General features: G+C 54.7%; 4 protein-coding genes across 4 annotated transcripts; 1 reads left to right on the forward strand and 3 right to left on the reverse strand.

Moving 5' to 3' along the window:
- Window positions 1-264: 264 nt before the first annotated feature.
- On the forward strand, window positions 265-1,044 carry MAM_04042 (F-box domain containing protein; the record flags this gene model as incomplete). The annotated part of the gene is made up of 3 exons (XM_040822841.1): window positions 265-726; window positions 808-933; window positions 991-1,044. The coding sequence occupies 3 exons, from the start codon at window positions 265-267 to the stop codon at window positions 1,042-1,044; spliced, it is 642 nt and encodes a 213-aa protein (XP_040679347.1).
- Window positions 1,045-2,039: 995 nt separating this feature from the next.
- MAM_04043 (uncharacterized protein) lies at window positions 2,040-3,471 on the reverse strand (the record flags this gene model as incomplete). The annotated part of the gene is made up of 3 exons (XM_040822842.1): window positions 2,040-3,034; window positions 3,200-3,336; window positions 3,425-3,471. The coding sequence occupies 3 exons, from the start codon at window positions 3,469-3,471 to the stop codon at window positions 2,040-2,042; spliced, it is 1,179 nt and encodes a 392-aa protein (XP_040679348.1).
- A 3,648-nt stretch (window positions 3,472-7,119) lies between these two features.
- Window positions 7,120-9,611, reverse strand: MAM_04044 (intermembrane space AAA protease IAP-1; the record flags this gene model as incomplete). The annotated part of the gene is made up of 2 exons (XM_040822843.1): window positions 7,120-7,560; window positions 7,623-9,611. The coding sequence occupies 2 exons, from the start codon at window positions 9,609-9,611 to the stop codon at window positions 7,120-7,122; spliced, it is 2,430 nt and encodes an 809-aa protein (XP_040679349.1).
- A 2,647-nt stretch (window positions 9,612-12,258) lies between these two features.
- Window positions 12,259-13,627, reverse strand: MAM_04045 (Zinc finger, C2H2-type/integrase, DNA-binding protein; the record flags this gene model as incomplete). The annotated part of the gene is made up of 4 exons (XM_040822844.1): window positions 12,259-13,099; window positions 13,164-13,243; window positions 13,301-13,492; window positions 13,553-13,627. 4 exons carry the CDS (start codon window positions 13,625-13,627, stop codon window positions 12,259-12,261), a joined length of 1,188 nt encoding a protein of 395 aa, XP_040679350.1.
- Between the last annotated feature and the right edge of the window lie 11,878 nt (window positions 13,628-25,505).

Consider the following 25,505-nt stretch of genomic DNA (forward strand, 5'->3'; position numbering starts at 1 on the left):
GTTGCAAAACCTATTTTAGGGTTCAATTTAGCTGTAGGAGCTACTGGGATTCGAGGTATACAATGCGTCCTGAAAAATGGGAAAATGGGAAAATGGATCGGAAGCCTTCATGATTCCCCAAGGACACAGCGACTCGTAGCGTCTAATCCAATAAAGGCCATCAAAGCGGGATTTGACGTACGTGCGGTAGGAGCCCGGCCCATTTCTGCTTTCTTTGCTGAGCGACTCAGAAGTCTCCTAACTAGACATCTACAGAGCTTCAAAATGGTCAGCATGGCAATCATGGAGGATAAAGTCCCTTCTTCTTTCCAAGAACAGGCTGCTGGGGGAAGCTCCTCATTGAGGCATTCAGCTTTCTGGTACCCCCGAGCCCCGGACCCAGGCCTCGATCTCAATGATGATTGTTTCACGGCAACAGAATCATCGAATGCAAAATATCAGCCTCTCTGCTGGACAGTGTTTGGAGGTCGCAACGGATCGTATCTTCGCAACTTGACAGGACTGTCTGTCACATGTTCTCCATTGATCCGTGGCATCGCATTCCACTACGCAGTACATACTCCAGAGAAGACGGGAACAGTAGGGAAATTCAGGGCTAGGCCCAACGACAGCGTCACGTATTTCTCTATCGACGGGCCCGGTGGAGAAATAGTCGACACCATCGAAGTATTTGTCCAATGCAGCGGCGGCGATGCCATGAGAATGGTCTATAACGAGGACATACTCGTAGCTTTCAGGGCAAGCTTCACTGCCTGGCAAAATTCCTCGGCCAGTAGAAACCACGGCTAACAAAATCTCAATTTGTAGGTGTCGACGAATCGCAAACGATGCTTTCACGTCGGAAAGCACGAAAGCCACTTGTACGGCCAAATTTCGAAACGATTGATAGCCGTCTCTCCAGGGTCTACCATAACGGGCCTATATTGGAGTCAGGTACGGACGTGAACCGGCTCTGTGCAATGGCGCCGGATGTCGCTAACATGACTGAAGCATCTTGGCAGAATCATAGCTCTGGGAGCCATCTCGGAGATTGTCGGCATCTAGAGGGCTTTTTCTTATCCGCCACGCGTGAGAATCGCAGCAAAATCTGGACTGCCCGCATCGCACTCCTAGAAACGTAGGAAAAGTCTTCCATCTTGGGGGAAGGGCTAGCTAAAGAAGTGCCGGGTGAAGTGTGTAATATGGCGACGACCTGTTGTCCACCATCGGGCATTGGGGGCCTTGTTCCGTAAATATTTGACGTCAACAAGGCTGTTTTAGCTCACATCGTTCGCGGGGGGAGGATAGGATGGCTGCCACGTCGATCAACGCAAACCCTCGCGGATCAATGTAATCAAACATTTTCAAGTCAAAATTTGCAGACTCGCATTGCCTGCTCTCTCTCTCACTGTCGAACCCACAACTAGACGCACAGTGACCAAGGTCCTAGTTACTGGTGAGCAGTGAATTGGAGAGCCTGGCCGCGGGAACGTAGAGACTGGCAGTCAACAAAGGAAGATGATGCCTTTGACCAAGTCAAGAGGCCGGGCACCGAGGTGGTTTTGCACACGGCCAGCCCGTTCCACTCCAAATGACTAAACCGTGTACGCACGTCCCGACTACCGAATTGTTGGGCATGGAACGGACCAGCTTGGAGTCGAGCATCACCGGCTTGATGCGCTCGCTCAAGGAACACGGTAATTAACAAGGAACCACGGGGGACCAGGGACGAACAGGGCATGCATGGGATTTCCCCATCGTGATTAGCGTCGCTGAACGAACCCCATTCCATCATACTACGTAGAGTGAAAGATGTTCCGTCCAACAAAGTGTCGTGCCATACATTTGTGGCATACCGTACCCTGCAGTCCTGGCGTGGTCCAAGTCCAAGCCAACGCTGTGCACCGCGAGCCAATGCAGTCCATGTGCCTTTTAAATTATGCCCATACACCAATGCGTACATGTCTCATGTTCCATTACTTCGTGGCCTCTCTCAGCGTCAAAAAAAAATCTCACATCGTTATCAGACACAAACCTTCCCTCTGATGCTTCCGAGTGCATCACCTCTTCTTGAAGGGCGAGTACGTGCCGCCCAATCTCTCAATGTCGCTCTCATCTAGTCGCGGCCTCTTCTCCCTCCTCTCCTCCACGACAGGCGACCCAATGGCTATCCCAATCTCCTCCGGACGGACATTGTCCGTTTGCGAATCCAACGGCGGCGACAGGGGGTTGATTTGCCAATACCTGGAGGGCGGCGAGGGGAGCGCCCGCGTTGGCGGCGGCCCCGGCGACATGAGGCCGTTGACAGGACTAAAATGGCCGCTCTTTGGCGTCCGCGGGGGACTTGCATTGGTCCCTTGAAGGGTGGATGTTGTCGACGTTGACGCGGCAGGTCTGTGTGTCTTTACTGTCGGTGTTGTTGTTCTCACGGGGAAGAGGGTGTACTGATGACGATGACCTGCTGCTCGTGAGTCTGGCGACCCATAATCCTGGGTCTGGGCAGGTCCCGGTCCCGCGCAGCAAGACGGCACGTCTTTGGCGGAAGGTATATTTCCCAGACTCGAGGGCTTCCCCCAGCGCGTGTGATGGAAGTTCCGTGAGGGCCTGGCGTCGATGGACCCCTCGCTCCTGGTGGCCTGATGAAACTTTCTCTCGCCGAGTCTCGGAGGGGGCCTCAACTCGTCTAGGCCAGCGTCGTTTCCGCCGCTGCCTGGCATTTCGGTCCCCCTCGTCGTTGGCGATGGCGAGGTTGTCTTACTGGGAAAGGGTGACACGGCGCCTGGCGAGTTTAGCGCTGTCAGACTGACGGCAGCACTGGGGCCCTTTTTGTCGCTCTGGACGGGAGAGGCAGGCTGAGCTCTCCTTCGCCGCCGGCGGAGCTGCATGTTTATAAGGATGATGGCCATGCCGACTGCTACGACGCCGGCAATTGTACCCAGCACAATGGTGACAATGACGGCTGTCGATGTAGACGTGTTGGACGGTGTACTTGAGAGGGTGGTGGCGGGGGTGACGGTGCTGGACAGCGGAATGCCAAGTGAAGGGTCTTGGACGTCTGTGCCGCCAGCGAGAGTTGGCGAAGGGGGAGAGGAAGAGGGAGGTGGAATCTGGCGTTTTTGAAGGGCGACGGATGGTATTTGCGTTGGCTGTTGGACGGGTGATGGAAAACTTTTGCCATGTTTGCTTATCGTTGTTGGGCCTGGCAACGTCGTCAACTTACAAGGGTTGGCGAGAGCGGTGTGATGATACGGTGACGATGATGATGATGATGATGGCGGCGGTGGTGTTGGTGCTTGCCGCAATTCCGTATCCGGCGAGAGTCCAGTACCCGGCTTACGAGCCGAGCGGCCGGAGAGGCTAATCAGACAGATCTTTTGTTAGACGGTTCCGGTCACGGATGGGTGGGATGTGATGGGATCATGGGGTTGAGCAGATGTCAACGAACCGCTTCGCGATGGCAACGGGTGCTCGGACAGGCGTATCGCGCACCATTGAGTTCAGTTGACGGTCGCAGGAGTCGCAGTCTTGTCGTTGAGTGGAACAGCTTGCTGGGCGCGCACTGCCGCTGCCGCTGCCGCTGCCTCTTCCACTTCCACTTCCACTTGTTCTGCTCTCGGTTTTGTCGTGGCCTCGACGTTGTTGGTCGTTGCATCCGCAGACGCACTCGCACTCGTGCGCACCAGCACCAACACAACTGTTGACATGGCCTGGCGTTGGCGAACAGGGAATGCCGCAGCATCGACAGGCCTCGCTCATGCCATGACGACCAATATTCCAACGGGCTGGCGATGGCGCTCGCACGACGGTTTTGCTGTCCCTCGGACGACGACGCATGAATTCGGACGTGGCTGAGGCTCGACTCCGCCCACCCGACGCTGCTCTTACACACCCACATGCGCAGGGATGAGGCCTTGACCTGACCCTGGCCATCGCGTCATGTTCCCGGATGACAGATTTCGCCTCCGCGACGTGGTGAGCACCGTCGGATGCCATCTCAAGTCCAGAGGCAAAGAGAGGCTGGGGGAGGCAAGGGAAGGCAAGGGAAGGGGGCTCCCCCAAGCTACGCGCTTTTCTTGTTTTCTTTTTCCTCTTTGCCCACTGTTTTGAATGCGCTCTGCTCCCTCATGCCGTGACAGTAGATAGATATCCCAATGGTTGGGGGGGTCCACAACGTGTCATCAAGACCGAGTGACTGACGAGTTTTCAAACCGAAGAAGCATCAAAAATGCCACTTCCGGGTTTGAGACGAGAAACCGCACCTGTTTCCCGGCCGCCGACGGGAGTGGCCCCGGAAGAACAACGAGGCAGATGGATGGGTAATGCTATGAAAGTTGACAGAAAAACAGGGGGAAAAATTGTAAAGGATCAGGTAAGGATTACCTGGTTGGCAATTCAACGCGCCGGATGGCTCGCTTTATTGCTAATTTCCAGGAATATCAGAGCCGCATGGATATCATACACGGGGTGGCCGGCCAGGGAACGGCGGACGACTCGTAAGCCCTCCCGCAACCCGCCTTTTATTACTTGTTAATTTTTTTTTTTTCGCCCGCCGAGTCAGTGCGATGGTTAACGCGTGGCAGGACGCATCATTCGCAGGGAGGGATCGTAAACAAATGATTTGCCGTGCCTGTTTTCCTGACGATGCCCTGAGGGTTTCGCCAAGACGGGTTCTTTGCGCAGGCTTGCGGAGGATGGGATCAAGGCAACAAGGGCACAGCTTTTTTGTCCCTATCCTATAGTGTGCCACAAGGAGGGGGAGGAGGCGGGAGGGAGGAGCAGGATAAAAAGACACGGAAGCATTGAACGCGCGCCCTCCGAGGGAGAGGTAAGAAATCAACAAGAAACGAAGGCAAATGGGTCTCTGTACGGCATTTGATTCATGACCTCCAAGCGAGAGACATTGGAGGTCAGTGACGATGGGTAAATATTGTCGCACGACATGCAGCGTGCCGCTCAATACTCTTCTTTTCGTCTGCCGCGGGATATCTCTTGGCCTGCTTGACCGCAGGAGAGAAAAAGGCTCGTGCCGTAGGGAGAAGCAAAGAATGAAACACCAGACCTAAGACGAGATGGCGAGAGACGGAGAGAGAGAGACGGAGAGACGGAGAGACAGAGACGCAGTGTATAACGTACTCGCCCACACATGGGGGTCGTACAGAGAGTTATAATCCTGCCGTCCCCCGGCACGCCCAAATTGCCCATGTAGCTTTGAATAACGAGCCCTGCCAATGCACAACAGACAAGTGTACCGACAGACATGGCCAAGTTGGCAGCCATGTCGCTGTTCCTTCTCGTTTTTGGCGGTTAGGCAGCCCAAGGGGAGCGAGCGACGCATGCAAGTCAGCCTTATGTGTGAAATGAACCCCTGCGTCACAAGCAAAAGCAATGTACAGACTTGTCCGCCCAAGTACGGAAGCACGTACGGAGTATGCGTGATGATTGCGGAGTATCCCCTACCCTTTTTTGCCTGCAAATATCTTGTCTTCTGGGTATTTCTCCGATTGTCTTTGCCCTTTTTTTTATCCTTCTCGGCCTGCAAATGCAAGAAACCAATTCAACTGACACACGATGCCGTTGTGGCGTTCAACAATTCCGTCCCCCATGCCCCAGGAGATATCCAGAAACCCGCCACGCCCAAAGCGGAAGAAGAAGAAACGGCGACGGCGACGGCGACGGCGGCGGTGGCGGTGGTGGCCAAGGCTAGCAACGTCGAAGAAGAAAAAAGCCATCTTCTTACTCCGTACTGCCAGGGCGTAACTATAATATGCCGTGCGTACACGGGCAACGCGGGTTACCTCAGAGGACAGAGGGTCAACACCAAAACTCGACCCCACGATAATGGTGGGTTGCACAAAACCGTAGACGGGAAGGAGATGAACGCTGCAAAGCTGGACAACAGCCCAATCAAGGTCCCGAGCCGAGCACACTCGTCGCACGGCCATGTGCCCGTCTTCAGAGACAAAACAGGCGCCAATCACGCCTCTTGCTTCGCGAGCCCGCCAGCCGCTTTGATCCCTGCGTCTTCTTGTCTTTGCCCTGTCATCATGGTAGTATTTTGCCCGAAGGGGGGAGAGGAATAGTCAAGCCCTACGGAGTACTGGCAAATAGAGATAACTCAGCCATGTGCGGCCAGGTCGCACGACCCAATCGGGGCACAATGGGTGTCGCAATCCGCAGCTACAACCAGGTGCTTCGTACCCTTTGGCCGTGCGAGGCGCTAGGCGCGAGGCCTGGCACATTGCAAATACGCGACGGACGGGACGGGAGACGGAACAAGGAACATGTACGTATGACATGGGTAACAGATGTGACTGTATTGCGCATACTCCGTACGTGCGTCATGTCATGTGGGTGAGTAGTGAAGAGGTTTGTGAAGCTCGAGTTTTTTATTTTTTTTAAATAAAAAAAATGATAAAAAAATTAAAAAGAAAGGGCAAAAAAGGTTGGCAAGGAAGGAAGAGAGAGAAAATAAATGTGCGACCTGCAGACTCGCGTAGACGTCAATTCCTCTCGGTCCTTCCGCTTTCGTCTCCAGCTCAGCCTGATCGGGTTGTTTTTGCAGCAAGAACGAGAGTCGAGGCTGCCGCAGGTGTCTTGACGTGGGTTCGGATGCCGGGGGTGCCACGACACGTATCGCCGCCGACCAAGAGATGGCCTCTGAACACGGAGTACTCCGTACATCGACATGTCGGCACATGATTTGGGTTTGGGTAGAATGCTTGCAGTGCCGCCCCCGTCGCCCCGTCATTGTTCGGAGCTTTCTTTCGAGGCCGCACCGTACCGTCATTGACCTTTCCGTAAACTCGGTGAGTGGCCGTCAAGGGGGAAATCACGAGTCAGGCGAACAATGCCCACTCCGCCGACTCCCACGCGCCATCACTCCACTCTTCATCGCAACAGACGACAGACACGTGCAGAGGCTCGTCGACGCAAGAGAATATGCATTGAATGGTATATAACCCAAACCCGTAAATGTACAAGGGCGCAGCCGCCAACATCCGCCAGAGACCGAGTCCGAGTCCGAGCCCCCCACAACTTCTCCTTTGCTCTGCCAACAGACATGACACGAGCAGCCATCCGTCATCTGCTTGTTGTCTTGGCTGTCCTTCCACCTCGTCCACGGCCCCTACTTCACCCGCTTCAACTGTCAGCTCCTGATGAATCCGCCTGCACTGGCGGAGGTGCCTCAGACCCCGACGGCTGCGGATGCGGCACGTTACCCAGACCTGGTGGCTGGGGTGTGTCCGCGGGAATGGGCAGTACCAGAGGGCCCCTGGGAACAATGCTTCGCCCCGGCAGCTTCTCTCCTCGAATCACAAGTTCCACCTCGTTCTTGTCCAGAGTCTCATACTGAACAAGAGCTTGCGCCAAAAGATCGAGCTCCTTTCGCTTCTCGGTGAGGAGCTTTCTCACGTCCTCGTATGATTTCTTCAGCGTCTTCTGCACTTCTCCCTCGATCATGGCTCTAGTTTCAGAGCTGAGATTTTCATACCTCCTGCCGTACTCCACGGGTCCCAGTGCGTTTGACATGCCAAAGTTGGTGATCATCATGAAGCCCAAATCAGTGGCCTTCTCCAAGTCCTACAGAGAGCACCTAGTCAGCAAGCATGGATGCGAAAATGCTCAACGGCGGACCAACTTACATTGGATACTCCAGACGTAACTTTGTCGTCGCCATATCTCATCTCCTCAGCCATCTTCCCACCAAGAAGCACGCGAATGTTTGACATGTACTCGGCAGCAGTGTACGAGTACTTGTCCATTTCCGGCACGTGGGCAGTATGTCCCAATGACGGGCCCTTGGGCAGGATGGTGACCTTGTACAGTCTGCTGGAGCTGTCCTTTTCGAAAAGCTGAACAAGCGCATGACCGGCCTCGTGATAAGCCGTCATCTCTTTTTCCTTTTCCGTAACAACCATTGACTTCCTCTCGGCTCCCATGGTGACCCGATCAAATGCCCAATCCAGGTCTTCCTTGGAAACCACTGTGGCTCTGGCTCTGCTGGCTCGAAGGGCGGCGAGGTTGAGCATGTTTTCCAGTTCGGCGCCAGATCGTCCGGGGGAGCGGGCAGCAATGGCATCCAAATCAACGTCCAGCGACGTCTTGATCTTCTTGGCGTGGTGCTTCAGAATAGCGAGGCGCCCACGAACATCGGGCAAGTCCACGTTGATGTGACGATCGAATCGACCTGGTCTGGTCAAAGCCTTGTCCAGCAGGTTTGGCAGATTGGTAGCGCCCATGATGATAATCTTGGTGTCTTGGTCAAATCCATCGAGCTCGGTAAGGAGCTGGTTGAGAGTCTGCTTCGCGTGCGCCTGATCTCGAGGGTTCCTCTTGCCACCAATAGCATCCAGTTCATCGATAAAAATGATGGCAGGAGACTTTGCCTTGGCCGCACCAAAGAGTTCGCGCACACGCTTGGCTCCCACGCCGACAAAGATCTCGTCAAATTCACTGCCAGACATGTAGAAGAAGGGCACCCCGGCCTCTCCGGCAACTGCTCGAGCAAGCAACGTCTTTCCGGTTCCGGGCGGACCAACGAGCAGAACACCCTTGGGGAGCTTGGCGCCTAGGTCAGAGAAATTTTCGGGGTTCTTGAGAAATTCAACAACCTCCTGCAGCTCCTCCTTGGCCTCGTCGCATCCATGGACGTCACTAAATCGGGTCGTCTGCTTCTCTGCCTTTACCTCTGAGTCCGTCTTGGCTCCGGGTCCCCGTCTGAAGGTGCTCAAGGTCTCAATGAGAATGGTGACGGCGGCAAAGCAGAGGTATGTAACCACGACAAACGTTGCAAAGAACTTGACCCAGCGGAAGATGAGTGACCGTGTTGACTCTTGAACAACCACGTGAATTGGCTCTCCTTTGCCTCCTTTGGCGCCATGGCCATATGGGCCACCGGCAGCGGCAGCATTTACGATAGCTTGCTCTTGCGTAGTCCATTGTCCTCTAGCATATCCAGTTGTGGCAGCCAGCCCACCGGTGGCATTAGTGCCTGCATTGAGTGCTGTCAAGGCTTTCTTGTACGCGTCTTCGGTTGCTGCGTTTGTTGCGAACCGTCCTGACTGGTAGCGTTCCACTAAGATTCCAGGCATATTTGCACGAAGCAGGAGCTGATAGAAGGCATTCTGCATGTTGGCATTGCCAGCGTTACGGTTTGCCGACTCTTCAACAGTGGCTAGCTGATTGCGGGAGATTCCGTTTGAGCTGCCAAATCCTGTTCCAAAGCTTCTTCGTTGCATTGCCACAATGTTGAACATGGGTCTCTGAATACTCATGGAAGCAAAGGGCCGCCACTGCGCCCGTGGGACAAATCCCTTTGGCTGGAAGTAGGGTTGGCGCAAAACGGGATTCGCGGCGCGCAAGCCAACTTGAGAGAGGTTGGACACGGTATTCCAGATATTCATCGACATCATGCCCTCAGGCAGCGGGGAGGGGATGCATAGTGACGTATTGGCATCTCGCATAAAGTCTGGCAATTGTACCAACGATGGCTTGGATGCAGCTTGCTCAGCAGCTTGGGGATCGGATACGGGTATCGTCTCCAGGCGTCGTGTCGGAAACGTCGCATTTCTCCAGGGCGTCGCTAACGAGTTCGCAATGGATGGCCATGCCCCTACGGCGGCTGACGCCATGGACTGGTGGTCTCCGAGTCAGCGGGTAATGATGCTGGTGACAATCGCTCGGCTCCTGCCTGTCCGACGTGAACTTACCGGGACGCCATGGAAAGCCATCGCCCTCGCCAAGACCGCGCGGGGATGATGACGACGCGTATATCAAGTAGCAAAAAGGCGCCTCTGCGACCCCGGAATGGAACAGAGATGGAGAACAGCGAAAAATGCCGTCGCGAGCGCTTTGTTCGGGTGGATGATCAGCGCTCTCAAGCACGGCGGTACCCGCAAAGAACGGACTGCAAGCTAATGAGGGACGACCGTTGAGGTTAGCCGCTAGATATATTTCTCACGTTGATGCACTCATCGTGCAGGTCGCTGTACCGATATCGACGCTGTGTCCCTCAGGGCGTGGGTGGCTGTAATAAGTAGTGATGTCGGCTTGCCACTTCGTCTAACGCCGACGAGAAGTTGTCGTGGGACCCATTTTTTCTTTTTGCCCCTTGGGTGGAAGCCTGTTCTTAGTCATCAACTGGAAGCTGGATGATCCGATCCCGTAGTGGACTGATGGAACCACGTGGCACTAATAAGCGCCTCTCGCCCGAAAATGGGAAACGGGAAACAGAAACCCGTGAATAGTTCTTTGATTGCTTAGCCGGGGGGGCACCATGATTGTATCACAACCAGAGGCGTATAATTGCGGATCATATGAATGCTTTCCAGACATCTACTCGTCCGAGAACACGGTCCTCGTCTCGTCCTCCACGCGCGCCGTCTTCTGCCTTCGACACCATGACGAATGAGCGTCCATCTCAACCCGGTCGGGAAGACGCCGCAGCCTGACAGCCCCCTCGGGGTGGTGATGTCGGGGATGCCGGCGACGCCGTCGGGAGATTCTTACAAGATATGACACTGTCACGGGATATAGGGGCCATCACACATAAAAAGTGGCCTCTGGCTACGCCATTTTTTTGTGGGACACAGACAAAATATCCAAAGTGCGACTTCAGGGACTTGCGCAGAACATCGTCGTTCAGTCACCGAAGCCGGCGCAAGCATATCCACGTGTCCGTAACGACAAAAGCCGCCGCTTACGTGTCGCAGGACCTGGGGCAAATCCAATCCCAGTTGCGTTTACAAATAGAGGCGCTCTGTGTTTCTTTTCAAAAAGTTCATGCTCCTAGTTCAACAAACGGCAAGGGAAGGATCTTCCAAGGACGCACAAGACACGGGAAGCCGTCAATGCCGGGTTTTCAAATATGTCCTGCTGTCCGACAATGCTACAACGATGCTTCTCAAACGCCCTTTGGACCCTGCCTTCGATTAAACCGACAGCTCTTTTGCCCAACCTCCCAGTCATGCGACATCCCAGCGCAGTCGAGGCTACTGAAGGGGAATCCGACCAAGCAAAATATCGATGCATCCATGCTGAAAATAAGGTGAACATATATGTACTTGCTTGCATCATCTCTGGCATCAATATCGTAACGTACTGCCGCTTCTGTTCAACGTGACGCTCACTATAACCAAGGTCGATCCGCGTTTCAACCCGCTAGGCTAATGCAGCGAGTGACATGCCGATGGTGTACTTGAAAGGAAAGAAACGGAAGCTTCTCCCCGCTTGAGAAGAGTAAATCGTAAACCGTAAACCATAGATCGCAGGTAGTGGGTGTACGTCATTCTAATGTGAGCCCATATTGGATGTGTAGGTTAAAAGGACAACTTAAAGTCAGGAACGGGGGCCGTTACTTTGAATCGTAGAAGAGAAAGAGCGCCCGATAGGTAATTTCATACGAGAGCTCGCGGGCGATACGAATAGGAGATTAGGAATTCACGTATATAGCTAAGCTAGGAAGGATGAAGGATGAAGCCAAGCTTAAGTACGGCAGAAGGCAATGTCTGGTTCGGCCTTCTCGCCGATAGTTGGTCAGCATATAGAAACGAGAATGAGACAAAGGAAGCAATGTTCATCGTCTACCTTTCCTGTTCGCCCATTAATGATGCAGACAGCAAGTAACTATTGTTCGAAGCAGAGATACAACAGATAATAACCTCCCACTGTCAAGGACGTTGGCATTGATTTTTGGCAGTGCGGTCTTGACATTGTGCAAGGTGTACGACAGGGCTCGGGCATTTGCAGCTCTCACCAGCAAAGACGAGAGTCCCGATTGCGAGTTACAACAAGTCCAAGAGGGCCAGCCAACGGTGCGCAAGTAATTGCCGGCAGGTCTATTTCTACCACGACGTGGAGAGAATTCACAACTAAATTTGGTGCACATTGTTATGACATATTTCTTTGTTCAATTATGTTTAGTAAGTACCTTGTATATCAGATCGTACGCGTCCAGTAAATATGGCATTTCCATCCAACCTTTCATGAATTCAATGTTCATAGTGGTTTGAACCTCCCTCTCTTTAGACAACTTGATGGGATTGCCAGCAGAAACTACATGTAACGAAACAAGTGAATTGAAAAAAAAAACCATTGGTTCTGTAGATCCCAAGGTGGTATATCCGCCCCAGAATTAATGTGCAAGTATCAATCAGGTGCCGCCCAAGTAATGAACATTTAGTGACTATTTGTACAGGAGGTATATTATTCGGAAAGTCCAGAACAGGAATGTATACAATGTCGGGTGTCATCACCAAGCAAGACTATGTGGTTTCGGTTTCACATCGTCTCAACTCGACAGCTAGGCAGTTGCATGGAAGGGTCGTCGAATTCGATCTTAGGGCCAGAGTACATGTCATATACTCCAGAGCCAAAGGCGGGAATTTGTCCAATCGTAGCTACCTCAACAGGGGGTTGGTAGTGATAGCCCCATTCGTTCTCAGGCTGTGATCCCTGCGTTTGTGGCATCTGCTGAGTATATGGGACCATGTTGTTTTGCGAATCGACTGAGGCGGTGTCTGGCAAGCTGTAGGCAGGAGCGGCAGGAGGTTGATGAGTGTATATGCTGTCGTGAATAGCTGGGCTATGTCCAGATGCAGGAGAGAAGCTGGCCGGACTGCTGCTAATAGATGTCATGCTTCCGGCGCTGTAGGTCATGTCCATGGCTGGTCGCTCGACTTGTTGCCGGGGAATGTGGTATGTGTGAGGCACGTTCGTGTTCATCGTCGCAATCCCAGGGTTGTTCTGGTCAATGACATAGTATGCTTGCTGAGGCATGCCGGCAGGTCGATGAACCAGCTGCATACTAGCATCTTGAGCGTGGTTTTCATGGATTTCTGCGGGCATGGTTTGACGACCTCCCATCTGTTGTGCCATGCCAAACTGGTTCACATGATGACCGAAATCTGGAAACGAGGCAGCTCGGTGCATCGGATGGCCATGAGTCATTGCAGGATGGGCAATGGCTCCCTGCATGGGCCAGCTCATCGTTTGACTTGGAGTAGTGGGGGACTCGCCCATGTCAGATTCCGAGGTGCAGTCGTCGAGTATGTCGTTGGGGTGCAGGCCGCGCTGATGAGATCGTCGCTGATGCTTGACCATTGTCGTCTTGCGACAGAAGCTGTTTCTAGGGTTAGATCCGGGTCAATCTCTCATAACATGGCCATATCGCATCATGAACTCACCTTTTTAGGCATCCATCATGAGCGCATTTGTAAGGTCGCTTGCCGGTATGAATGCGTCGGTGACGTGCAAGAGATGAAGACTGTGTCCAGTGTAAGCGAAGATGAATGCATGGTTGAGACTGACGTTCTGAACTCACGTCAGAGAAGCGTTTCCCACATCCAATATGCTGGCATTGGTGAGGCTTCTCGCCAGTATGTGTTCGGATGTGGACAGTCAAAGCACTACGTTGAATGAAGCTCTTGCCACAGCCAGGTGTTGTGCAGGTATAAGGTCTCTCATTTGTGTGGATTCGGTAGTGTCGCTGCAAATCTGACTTGCGGTTGAAGCTCTGCGATATGTGTTGGTGAATTGATACTTACTGGCTGGCGGGACGAATCACGTCACATACCTTGTTGCAAGATTCCCAGTCACACTGAAAAGGGCGCGTGGTAGGCTCATATTCGACAAGTTCAAGCAGCTCCATGGTACGGGACTATGTTTTGTTGGACTTGGAAGTGACTCGTGGGTGTCGTATGAGATGATGGGAGGCTTTGTATTGCTATAGCCTTCTGAGGCCTATGCAGGTCGTTCAAGGGTAGAATAGGGTTGATGTCGTACACGCAGGGCGGTAATACCAGATGCGAGAGCGTCCGTTTGGTGTAGAGGTGAGCAGGGATTTGACCGACAAGGAGGTGATTGCTTGACTCCAAGGAATGAATGAAGCAGATGTTGGACAGTGCTTGGTGAAGTAGGCAAAGGGTGAACAAGTTGGGTAGTCGACGGAGACGAGGGAAGATGTCTTCTTTATGAATGTTGAGCAAAGCCAACGCGATCTGAACACAAAGCTTGACAATATAGATGGATAGTCGGGCGAGACGGAGATATATATATAAATATATATATACATACATACATACATATGTATGATCGGAGACTAATGAGCAGGGATGAAAGTGGGACAGGGGTGGTAGGGGTGACTCTGTCAAAAGTAGAATCCACCAGATGGCTGTGGCTTCTGAAAGCAGATAGTATGCGTGGGACGGTCGTTATTTGGGACCAGCCCAAGGACCCTGAAGACCAAAGGCTTTTGTGGACTCTGGGCTGCGGTACTCGACCTGTGCGCTCGGGCACGGGCAAGCCGGGATCTGCTTCACAATCGGCTAGATCAGTGGCAGACCAGATGCTGTAAAGGACGGCCCAGCGATCTCCCCAGGGCAGTTTTGCCCGCGTGGCGTGGACAGAGTTTAGAGGATTCCCGTTGGGCTGCGCTCTCTTTGAACGGCGCCTCTGTAGAGTTGTGGGCGTCTGATAGACACTGTCTGACTGTGTGTGATTGCAGCCCGAGATGAGAGATGTTCTAACAGGACTCCAAACCCAACTTTGCAAGAGCCAACCGAGGATTCTGGAGCCGTTACGAAAACCGAGCCAGAGTCATCGGCGTTGCCCGGAACAGCTAGGACGACACGAGGTTGGCTTGCGAAGGAATCGCCGCCCTCGTGGCTAAGATATCTCCACAGTTGCTCAACGGCGAGGCCCAAAGAGGAGTAAGAAAACGGCAACGCCAACAATAAGTTGTACGCAGAAGTCAACAGTTCACTGAGAGACACTTGATTGGGACTTTTGCAATTGGTGTCTTTTGCAAGTCGTCAGATAGGCCGAGCCGAGGCTGTGTACGCGGCCGATGAATGGTCGATGCCGCCCGTGATGGCTCAACGGCAAGGAGCTTTCGGTCGTTACGTCTTTTCTGAATACCAGGTTAGATGGAGAAGTCTTGAAGAAAGCTCCGCCGCGAGGACGATGGCGCAGGAGCGACGGGCAAGCGAATACTATATAATAATTACAACGAAAACATGGACGAGGGGGCAATCAGACACCACACACAGGCCGGCTGCAGCTGGCTGCACCAGGTGCCCTTGGTAGACGTCGACTCGGGGCGGGAGTAGTGCGAAGCCAAAGGCAGCGACGTAACGAGGGCTTCTTTGCGGATGGCGGCATTGCGGCATCGATCGAGTTGAGTTGACGACAAGGAGTATGGAGCACGTAAGGCATGTAAAGTGACTGATTGACTTGGAAGAGAGTTTGTGGCTCACATGGGTGGGTAGCCCTGCAGGACCACTTCCCGGAGGGCCAGGGGCCAACCAGGAGGAGTGTGGCCTGGCGCGAGGGGGTGGACCAAGTGCTGAATGGCGAGGTACGAGGAAGCGGCGGCGCAGGTACTTTCCCCCAGAAAGCCCCAAGGTACGGAGTACCGAGGAGTCGGAAGGAACAAGGCCATAGAGTGAGTGGGTGGGTGCCTGCACTAACTAAACTTAGGACTGGAGGACACGCCCAGCCCAATGTCGCCATTTGCCGGGGTCCAGCCCGCGGCAGGGGTGTCGGAAGTGGGGGATAGGAGGTGAAGTGTGAAACTGGTAGCGACGAGCAGAGCAGCACCAAGCTGACAACATTCTCACTCCTCTTCACTCCTCACTCCTCCACGGATATCCTGGCTGGGCTGGGCCACACGCGCCGGGCTGTCTCTAGACTATCCAGCCCGTTAGTCGGTAGCAGACGTGCGCCCATGTACACCTTCTCATCGATCAATGCCGGCCGGCCCAGCAAGATGTCGGAACAAATCACGGAGTATATTCTACAATCCGTGACCATACCCCATCCGCGTGGTAAAGCCGTACGCACATACAGTAATATATCAGGTAGTTATTTATCACGCCTGCCGTCTTGTGTACCGATTGGCTGGCCCACTGGCTAATTGAGTTTAGCCACACCAAGCCAGGCAAAGGCAAGATAAGTTACAATGTATGCAGCATGCGTTTACTTGCCGCAGTGGTCGTTGTGAAAGCGATGCTGCGCACTGAGCTTTCCCTCCAGACCAAGAAATTCTCGATTTGCTTCTTTTGCTGCAATGCCTGGGGCAGACGCCAAAAAAGGGACCGCCGTTTTAACTACTCCGCACACCAGCCACGCTACAGACCCCCCCCTCTGTGCGATTTCCCACCTGCGCATCTCTGTTTCCTCAAATCCGCCGAACCGAGCCCGGCCAGGGGTGGAAACTGCGGACAAGGGAAGAGGGCGTTCACTTCTCAGACAACAGGCAGGACCACAGTCTCCGGAGGCAGACAAGACATGCCAGCACGCTGCCAATAGAGGGGCTTGGTCTAGCACGGCAGCCTCCCAAGGAAAGAAGAAAATAACCTAAAACCAGGCCAAGCAACTGCCGTCAGCTAACATTGCAATATTTCCCTACGCTGACAAGCTAGCAGCTAACCAAGACTCGCCAGTCCATGGAACCGCATGGCAAAGCCGTCGGGGCCATGTGCGGGCGTATCATACCGCCTTCGTTTAAGCAAAGTCAACGGCCGCCGTCGAGGTAGTCGAAATGGCCAGTCCCAGTCGCGGCCTGGCCTAGCGACGGGCTCTGTTATGGCCCGTCTATTTCGTACTCGGTTCGCCACCGAGTAAATTTTCTCTATTGATGCCATGCCATGCCATGCCGCAATATCAAGCCTGCTGCTACTTCTCTCCACGTACTTGGTGACAGGGAACTGGGCGGCGGGATGCCACTCAACGGCGTCCAAGCACGTACCGCAGCTTGTCTCGTGCTTCCGCATCCCCAATATCCGTTTTCAAGCCGACTGCACCGACAGCTGCAGCGGCACCTTCCGCTGGGCTCCCATGGAGGAGGTGCCATATTAGGATTAGCTCCAAATACATGCGACCCGTCTAGGCAAGATGTGGTCCCAGGTGATGTGCAACGCCAATTAACTGGCTGTGGTCCTGCCTCCTGCCGCGTCCGCCGCATCTCTCTGAGTGTGCCAGCCATACCAGGGTCTCCCTCTCAGCAAGTGCCTTTGGGGCGTCGTCTCCTTCGATGATGGGAAAAAAAAAAACAAAAAAAAAAAAAAAACCAAAAACCGGGGGAGGGTGAGATGGAGCGCGCCGGAACAAGTCCATCATCGCAGGCTACTCATATGATCAACTAGGAGACACAGGAAGATGGAGAAGCCCATTGTGCTATCAGAGGACGCCCTCTACCGGCAAGCTGATGACGGCGCGGCCGTCTCCCACAATATTCCCGCTGCCAGGCTGCATGTTCAATCACCAACCGACAGGGTCGGCCAGGCGTTGGCACGGCGCTGCGTCGAGCTTCAGGTGGAAGGGGACACGAGCAAACCAGCTTCCGCAGTCAGGTTTTGATGCTTGCGAGCAAGGTCACGCTGAGCAGTTGAGCAGTCCACATTATATGCATCGAGATGTCAAGACGGGACCTGGACAGCCAACAGTACGGCCGTATTACAAGCCTCCCAGGCGGTGGCACTACGACAAGACAGACATGCTCGTGCCTCGTACTGGCGGTGCAGCCCTCCAAGTTGGTCGTGCGCAGCATTTTCGGGACTTGGACTCGTCACCAAGCGGTTCGTGACTCGAGCAAATACTGGACCTGGCCAACCGCGCTAGTGCCTGCAAAAATCGAGACTTGGCCGCGCCGCGCAAGACCAGCCAGGTAGTTAGTTGGTTCATGCCGTGATTGCTTTGCTTTGCTCTGTGTGCTTGTCAGTGGCAAATGCAGCATGCAGCACGCAGGAGACCAATGGCGAAACTGGCAACTTGACGAAGCCGCATTCCATCTTTGCACCATGCACCATGCAGTAGTAGTCTCTTTCTCTCCCCGACTCTCTCTCCCCCTTTTACTATTTCTTCTTTATGGTCAGCCCGACCCAACTGCAGCATCAGAAAAGACGGGGCACCGACCACATCACTCACTCACTGTTTCTGGGGTCGTGTCCCGGAGTCCGGAGTTCTCGGCTGGAGCGGCTGGCTAGTGCTTCTAATGCTGCCAGCCGGTGCTAAATCACGAGCAGGCAGGCAGGCACGCAGACCGACAGGCGTCTTCCCAGAGACTTGCAGCGCTTGTTTGCATTTGACCTAGACAGGAACTTGGCGGCCCGCCGCTCGCCTGCTGCCATGTACCAGCTTTGACTTTTGGCTTTGCGCCGAGACGAACCAGCTCCAGTTCAGGTCGACGGGAATTCGTGCAAAACAATGTCAAGCACAATCCCTGCAAGAGGTTTGCCCTCATCAGCTTGCCCCTCGGCCAATGTTGACTCTTGATGGACACCTTGCTGCCTACACGAAGCCGTAGCAACGTATCGTCCATCGTCCAGACTCCATGGACGGTGGCTGCTTGCTTCACTGGACCATACCATATCGGAGCGACGAGCCAAAGTTAACTGGTCAGGTCAGTCGCCCTGGCCTGACTCGCGGCTGCCCACGGCATCGATCCAAAGGTAGCAATCACAGCTCAAGTCCACGAGGGTTAGCATACCATACCATACCTCGGCTTTCAATGGGACGACATTTTAACTGGTTCTCGTCGTTCCCGTTGCTTTTTCAGTCCCCCTTTTCAAACACGAAGCAGGTTTCTGAATCAGTGTCGTCTGGGCAAGGATGCCAGTAGTTCATCCGCTTCGTCCATTGAAGCTTGGACCTTGGCCTGGCCACGACGCCACGGCTCCCCGCAGTCTTCGTCAGAGGCGCACATGGCCCAGCGTCATCCGTTCATTACTGATAGTCGTTTGCTGTATACCCCAAACTCGAGCAATCTGCATGTAACTACATACGGAGTGCTCCGTACACGGTCGTCGACCACGTTGTGCATCACATTTCCACACTGTCACACCGAGCCGTCCTCCGTCGAAGCCATTGGCGACTGCCCGGTGCAGGTGCAAGCAAGCGAGGCTGCAAAGACGGAGTGCATCATTGCTCCTCCTACCCAAGCAACTAATACGTAGCCCTGATCCTAATTGCTGGGCCGTCACCGAGACATGAACCGCGTGGGATGGGATGGATGATGCAGAAGCGACGCGCCAGTTGAACCAACGTCGCCCATGCTCATTAAATTAATAAGCCGGTCGAAAGAGAAGCGCTCGCATATTTGGCATAATTTGCCAGACGGACCCACCACGCACACGGAGTTGGCGGGATGGATGACTCCGCGATCCGCTTCACCACGGCAAACTAAACTAACTACCAACTGCCTAGCCACCTAGGTAGTGGTCACTAGGGAGCACATGTCCTTTGGCTAGACACAGCGTGTTGCCTTGGCAGCCCACCTGAGCCGCGCTCCCATGTGTCCAAGTAAACGGCGGCTTTGCGATCTCGAGTCAGGCCAACGGGCTAGTGGCAGCACGGTGGCTAAACAAGACCAAATGGTTAGCCTCGCCCGGCTCCCAAGTTGTTTGATTGGAACAAAGTGCCGCTCACTCCATGCTTGTCAGGGGGTTGGATGCCGCAACTAGTTGGCGCCGTTGACGCAGTGGCCATGCAACAACAGTAGCAGCAGTAGTAGTAGTACTAGGACAGTCTACCGCTACCACTACCACTGCTTCGACTACTACGACTACGACTACTACGACTACGACTACTACGACCTAGTACGGCTGGTTTCTACAACTTATTGCAATGCCGTCTGTCTGGTGACGGATTGCAATTGGCATCCTCTCCCAATGTCCTTCTTTCCGGGGCTCTTGTTCCCTTGCTTGACAATCAACATGACGGACTGGCCGGCAGGCAGCCCAGTACGACTACTAGCTAGTACGGCTGGTTTCTACAACTTATTGCAATGCCGTCTGTCTGGTGACGGATTGCAATTGGCATCCTCTCCCAATGTCCTTCTTTCCGGGGCTCTTGTTCCCTTGCTTGACAATCAACATGACGGACTGGCCGGCAGGCAGCCCAGAAGACACAAGGCGTCACTATCCACTGTCACTGTCACTGCCCCCGGTTCCATTGCAGGAGCGGACTCCCGGGGCATTCCTGGCGTGCCGTTCCCGTCTGCTGTTGGTATGTTTGGCTTTATTCCCGGGCCCTGGGACCCCCGTTCTGAATCTTGACGGGACCAGATGCATTGCGCCGGACTTGGAACATAAGATGTCGTGGATTTGACCCGCGGTCAAAAGTCCGCGGTACTCCGAACAGAAGCATCTCGCCGTCGGCGACGCTATCAAAGGCAGGACCTCACTAGCCCGTTTTGCCCGTTTCCGTCGAAGTTGCCAGTGACAATATGGAGGATGCGCGCCCCTGGAGCGGTTCCAATACAGACCAGGCAGGGGTCGACGGGTGTTTCTGCTGCCCGCGACGTGCACCAAGGATCAACGACTAGGCGGTTTTTTCCTCCCCTTGGGTGTTTTCCTTGAGTCTACAGCCAGCTTGAGCTTGTGCTCTCGACAATGGGATGGACGCATGGCGTAGCCCTCAGCCCCTCCACAGTCTGAACGGATAATGAAATGACATCTCTGCGGTCTACATGAAACCCCATTCCAAGCGAGCGGCGGCTCTGACTGACGGCAAAGACGGAGAGTCTGCCCCCCCCCCTCCTCTGGTGGCCCGCGATGCAAAACACACGGCGTCTGTACTTGAATTGTATTTTTGGTAATTTTTTTGGCCGCGGCGCGCGGGGCCGGCGTGCACGAGAACCAGCCAGGCTCCATGGTTGATGCCTCATTGCTACACGTGACGAGTCATGTACGCAATGGCCATTGGCCGGTTGCACACATTTTTGCTGCACTCTTCCGAGCCGAGGGGCCAGGCCATTCTCGCCTGTGCCGGCGAGGGATTCACCAAGAAAGTATAAAGTCGGAAACTTAAAACGCTCCTCCCTCTTCCCCCAGCCAGTTGGTCTCGAGCCACGATTTGAGTGAGCGGCCTGACGGTTGACCCACACGCGACGAAGCGCCGTTTGGGAAACAAAAGCCGGGGGTGGCTACGGGTGCACGTCTGTCTGTCTCAGGACAAGGCGATGCCCGCGCTAGTGGGCAATAGGCAACGGGCGACCGTGTTTTCGGTTCGTCAGCGCTCCCCCGTCTCCCAGTTTGGCCCTTTTCGACTCGAAACAGCCAACCACCGCCACTGCCGCCGCCACGGCTAGTGAAGCATCTAGGCTCTCCTGGCCGATGGGCAACCCCACCAGGCCAGGCCGGTTGCCGGCACTTGGGGGGCTCCCCTAAGTTCCCTTCCCAGGGGCCCGGCTGGAAGGGTCCTTCGGCCGTGCAGCAGATTAGGCTGCTCAAGTGAAGAAATGGCCTTGCCATCATCGACTTGGACCTTGGAACGCGGGGAACCATTTCAGGCACCGAGCGAAATCTGTCTACTCCGTACTCTTGCTCTCTATGAGATGACGATCGTGGACGGGAGTTCTCGTGTTGGTGGTTGGCCAAGTCCCAGGCGAATATCCGAATATCAATCACCCCGCCGTCTCGATGCAATGCGACATTGCCGGGTGGTACTACTAGTAATTTGGACTTCTTTATCTATGCAAATTGCATAGGAGGGGACAAGGTCATGACGCGCGCATGTAGGAGATGAAGTCTCTTTCTTGGGCTTCTGGGTGCCCGGCGGCGGCGGCGGCGGCGGCGGCGGCGTTGGTGCCCTCATCGCGCTCTGCTTAACGACCAGACAAATGATGGCATAGTCGACGCCGTCGCAAGCCACCGGTCACGGCCGCCACAGCACTTCGTACCGGGTTTCGCGTCACGGTCCATGGATGGGGTGCCTTGTTGCCCGGAGAGACAAAGTGGTTGGTCTTGTCCTCGTTTGCTGCGCTTGCCTGCCGCGCCCCTCGAGTCTAGTTTCGATGCGGTGTCGAAAGCCGAGTCTGATTCGCAGGGCGGATGGAGCTTGGTGCTTTTCTTTCGGCTGCATCATGGATGGGAATGCCGAAAATCAAACGGTTCAACGGTTCACGTGAACCGGCGCCGCCTGTGGAGTGTGGAGGCCACTCGCAGCGCAGCGCCACCTGGAGGGAGCAACTAAGTACGGAGTACGTACATGGGAAATTGCCGTTGTGGCTTCCACGCCGCAGCTCCAACTTGGCTGGGAGCCAGCCACAGAGGGTTTGCTTTCTCGGGAAAAAGTCTATTCCGAAGGTGTCCCTCACGACTTGGGACGTGGACGTGGACAAAGTTTATCAAAAACACACCAAGAAAAGGGAGAGGGGGACACGGAAATGAGACGACGACGGTGGTCACGACAGCAACTGCGCTGGAGGGAAAGACGAGAGGCCAGTTGCGTATGTGGTTGCCTGTAAAGGGCTGTCAAGCCACATGACGATGGGGGCACCAAGGAGACCTAAACTCCAGCAGTGCCCAACTTGACTCACCGCAATGCAACGCCGTCTCGTCTCGTCTCGTCCCGTCTCGTCTCGTCTCGTCTCGTCTGGCCTGACCTCGCCTCGTCTCGTCGGGTGCCCGAACGGCAGCTCAGCGCAGGCTCCAGAGTCCATCCAGACAGACGGTGACGGTCCGTCGTCATGAATGACTGAGAAGGCACCGGAGCCCAACACCACCCCCCCCCATACGACGCAGCAGATGGACCGAGTAAGATAAAACTGTCTCGGAAAGGAAAGGAGGCAACAAGACGGAGGAAAAAAGGCTGGCCTTTTGGCACATTATTACGTACGGCCCGCACGCACGCACATGATGGACTCGGCGCAAATTGCGAGACATGGCAATCTTGGCGGCCCCCAGAAATGCCGCCCGTCTCAAGGAGCGGCGCCCGTCTCGTCCAGCTGACTCGGACCAGACGACGAGGCCGAGATTGGACCAGCCCAGTAGTAGTTGTCAAGTACGGACCCGGGCCCGGCGAGCAGTCCCGCCAACGCCCAAGTCTCGACGGCAGCGCACCCCGTGCAGGAGTAGGCTGGCAAGTTCTTGCACTTTGGCTAGCTCTACCACGGTAACATGCCCTGCACGTGGCCCCCACGATCAAACGTGTCTCCAGCCAGAATTCTACCGGGGCACTACGGGGGACTACTGGGCACCTTTTGACTGCACCCGTACGTACTTACTTGCCTACCTACTTGGGCACGGCAACCAGACAGAGCGCAACAACTAGGGCAGCAGCTAAAAAAAAAAAACCAGCGAATAAAGGGCAAACAAGGGGCAAAAGAGCAACGCCAAGAACATAGCGCTGGCACCCCCACGACCACGAGTTCACGACAAGCCGGGAGCTACGCGGATCACAATGCAGCCAGCACCACCAGCTCTTCGCTAGGCTCCCGTCGTCCCGCCAGGGAGGGGAGGGGTGCCATGTCGCATCTTGCCACGGAGCACGGAGCACGGAGCACGGAGCACGGAGCACGGAGCACGGAGCACGGGGCACGGGGCGCGGAGCACGGAGCAGCGAGGTGTTGCTTGACACGGGCGTCGATCCGATCTTCCCGGCAGTCACGCACGCACGGCCGGCGCAAAGGGGACGGTCCCTGGGCCCGGGGGCTCTGTCTGCCGTACCTAGAGGACGGGGGCTCATCCAACGACGCGGCATATGTTGTGTGATTTTTTTTATTTTTTTTTATTTTTTTTATTTTTCTTGTCGACGACCGCATCGCCGCCCATCAGACGCACGCTGTATCCTGTATCTGACGCTATTGGCCCGTGGGGGGCTGTGCTGACGAGCCGGTTGATGCTGATTCGACGTGGGCGGCGGGTTTGGTTTTTTTTATTTTTGGCCCTCCACTCGTAGTGTTTCGAGCCAACGGGCGGAGACGTCTAGCGTCTAGCTCTTCTTGTCGACTTGGGACGAAAGGGGCCCGGGGTTCGGGGGGGGCGGCCAAAGGGTCAGCGGGCGCCGACTGGCAGAGTTCCAAGGTAGTCTGACTAGTTGGTTGGCTAGTCGCGGGAAAACAAGTTCTACCTGGACTCGACCGAATCCCATTACGTGTACGGAGTATCGGCCAAGCCGGGCCATGCATTAATTTAATCGTTTGCGACTCGTGAGGACGAACCGCGCCAGCCGCAGACCTTGCACATACGTCACTTGCATACCAGGGCTGCGCGACCGCGTGGGGGGAAAAAAAGAGGGGGGCCTAGCCAATATAACGAAAGTGAAAAGGGAAAATTAAGACAGAAGAACCAATATAGAGAATTTAGATCAACTCTATTGCACTGCACTTCCATGCTACATGCATGCATGGGACTTCCAGGCTGCAAACGAAACTAGAGGTAAAAATAAAAAATAAAACAGGCAAAAAAAAAAAAAAAAAAAAAAAAAAAAAAAAAAAAAGAAAAAAAAAAAAAAAAAAAAAAAAAAGGAGAGGAAAGGGAGAGACAGAGAAAAAGAGAGACAGACACGACAGGCAGAGACGGAAAAGGACTGGCGGCCCCCGAGTTGGCCGCCTCCAAGCCATCTTCATCCAGCCATGGCCGGGCCTGTAGAAAGTAGAAATGACCCTGGCCCCAACTTTTGCCTTTTGTGGCTCATCGGCCAACTCGCCCAAGTACCGAGACACTGGGAACACATCCGCCGCCGCCGCCTTCTCCATGACGTCTAGCACGTACATGACGTTACATGCAGTTGCCTACTCACCCAAGTTCCTCCTACCTGTGGGCTGCTGGTAGCACCGCTGAGGCTGACCCGGGACCACGGCTGCACCTTGGACGGTACTAGCATCAGGTACCGTTGCACACCGTTTGCGTGCAGGACGGACTGTCGCCGGTCGTCGACCATGACAGTGTCGGGTAACTTATGTGGTGGGCACGTCGGCCATGGCTGGCAATGGCGAAACTCGGCGCGTCGCTCCACGTACCGAGTATGGCGATGCGGCTGTCGGCAGGCTCCCGGTGGCATGCAGGCGTGCATTCCCACCGTCTCTGGCCTTGCCAGGCAGGCAGACGCAATGGTTGACTGGGGGTCATGTCGAGACGTAGGTAGGTAGGTACATACTTGCAGTAAGTTACTCATTCGTACCTGGACACGTACCCGCATGCTGCAGAGTGCATGCTGACCGGCGCACTAGTCTGGTGATCGGTCGGTTCTAGTTAAATCTTTCAGCTGGCCCTGCAATGTAGACCGACTAATATCGGGAGTAGCAGCGTTGGGGGCGGGCCAGGAAATTTGGCAGATCAACTCCTGCTTCACGTCAAGCATGGATGGCTCCTCGGGGAGCGGCAAACCAGATGGGCAAATAGGGGCTGTTCCTCTGCCCGACAATGCCGTTCTGCCGCGGCTGCACTTATCAGCGACACATGTACTCCGTAGACTCGTCGTGTACGGAGGTAAGGGGCATGCGCCCACATGCAATCCTCTGCAAGAGCCCATGTTCTTCTGTGCAGGGATCCGGGGTCAGGGAAAGCAACGGCCTTTGGCATGGCGTGTACTCCGTAGCCCGTTTGCCCATCATCCACGTACTATCTGCCTGCCAGCACACGGCCGATGCGGAGTTGGGATCTGGTACCGCCGATGCGAAGCAGGGATCTGCGCGGCAGCGAGCAGGCATCTTGACCAACATCAACCCACAGCCACAGAGCTGTTGGTCCTTCCAGGACGTGAACTCGTGAAAATGGCCATCAACCCGGGTTGTTCTCAGATTC

Source organism: Metarhizium album (genome assembly GCF_000804445.1).
Source record: "Metarhizium album ARSEF 1941 chromosome Unknown scaffold_8, whole genome shotgun sequence".
In the NCBI taxonomy this organism is placed as follows: domain Eukaryota; kingdom Fungi; phylum Ascomycota; class Sordariomycetes; order Hypocreales; family Clavicipitaceae; genus Metarhizium; species Metarhizium album.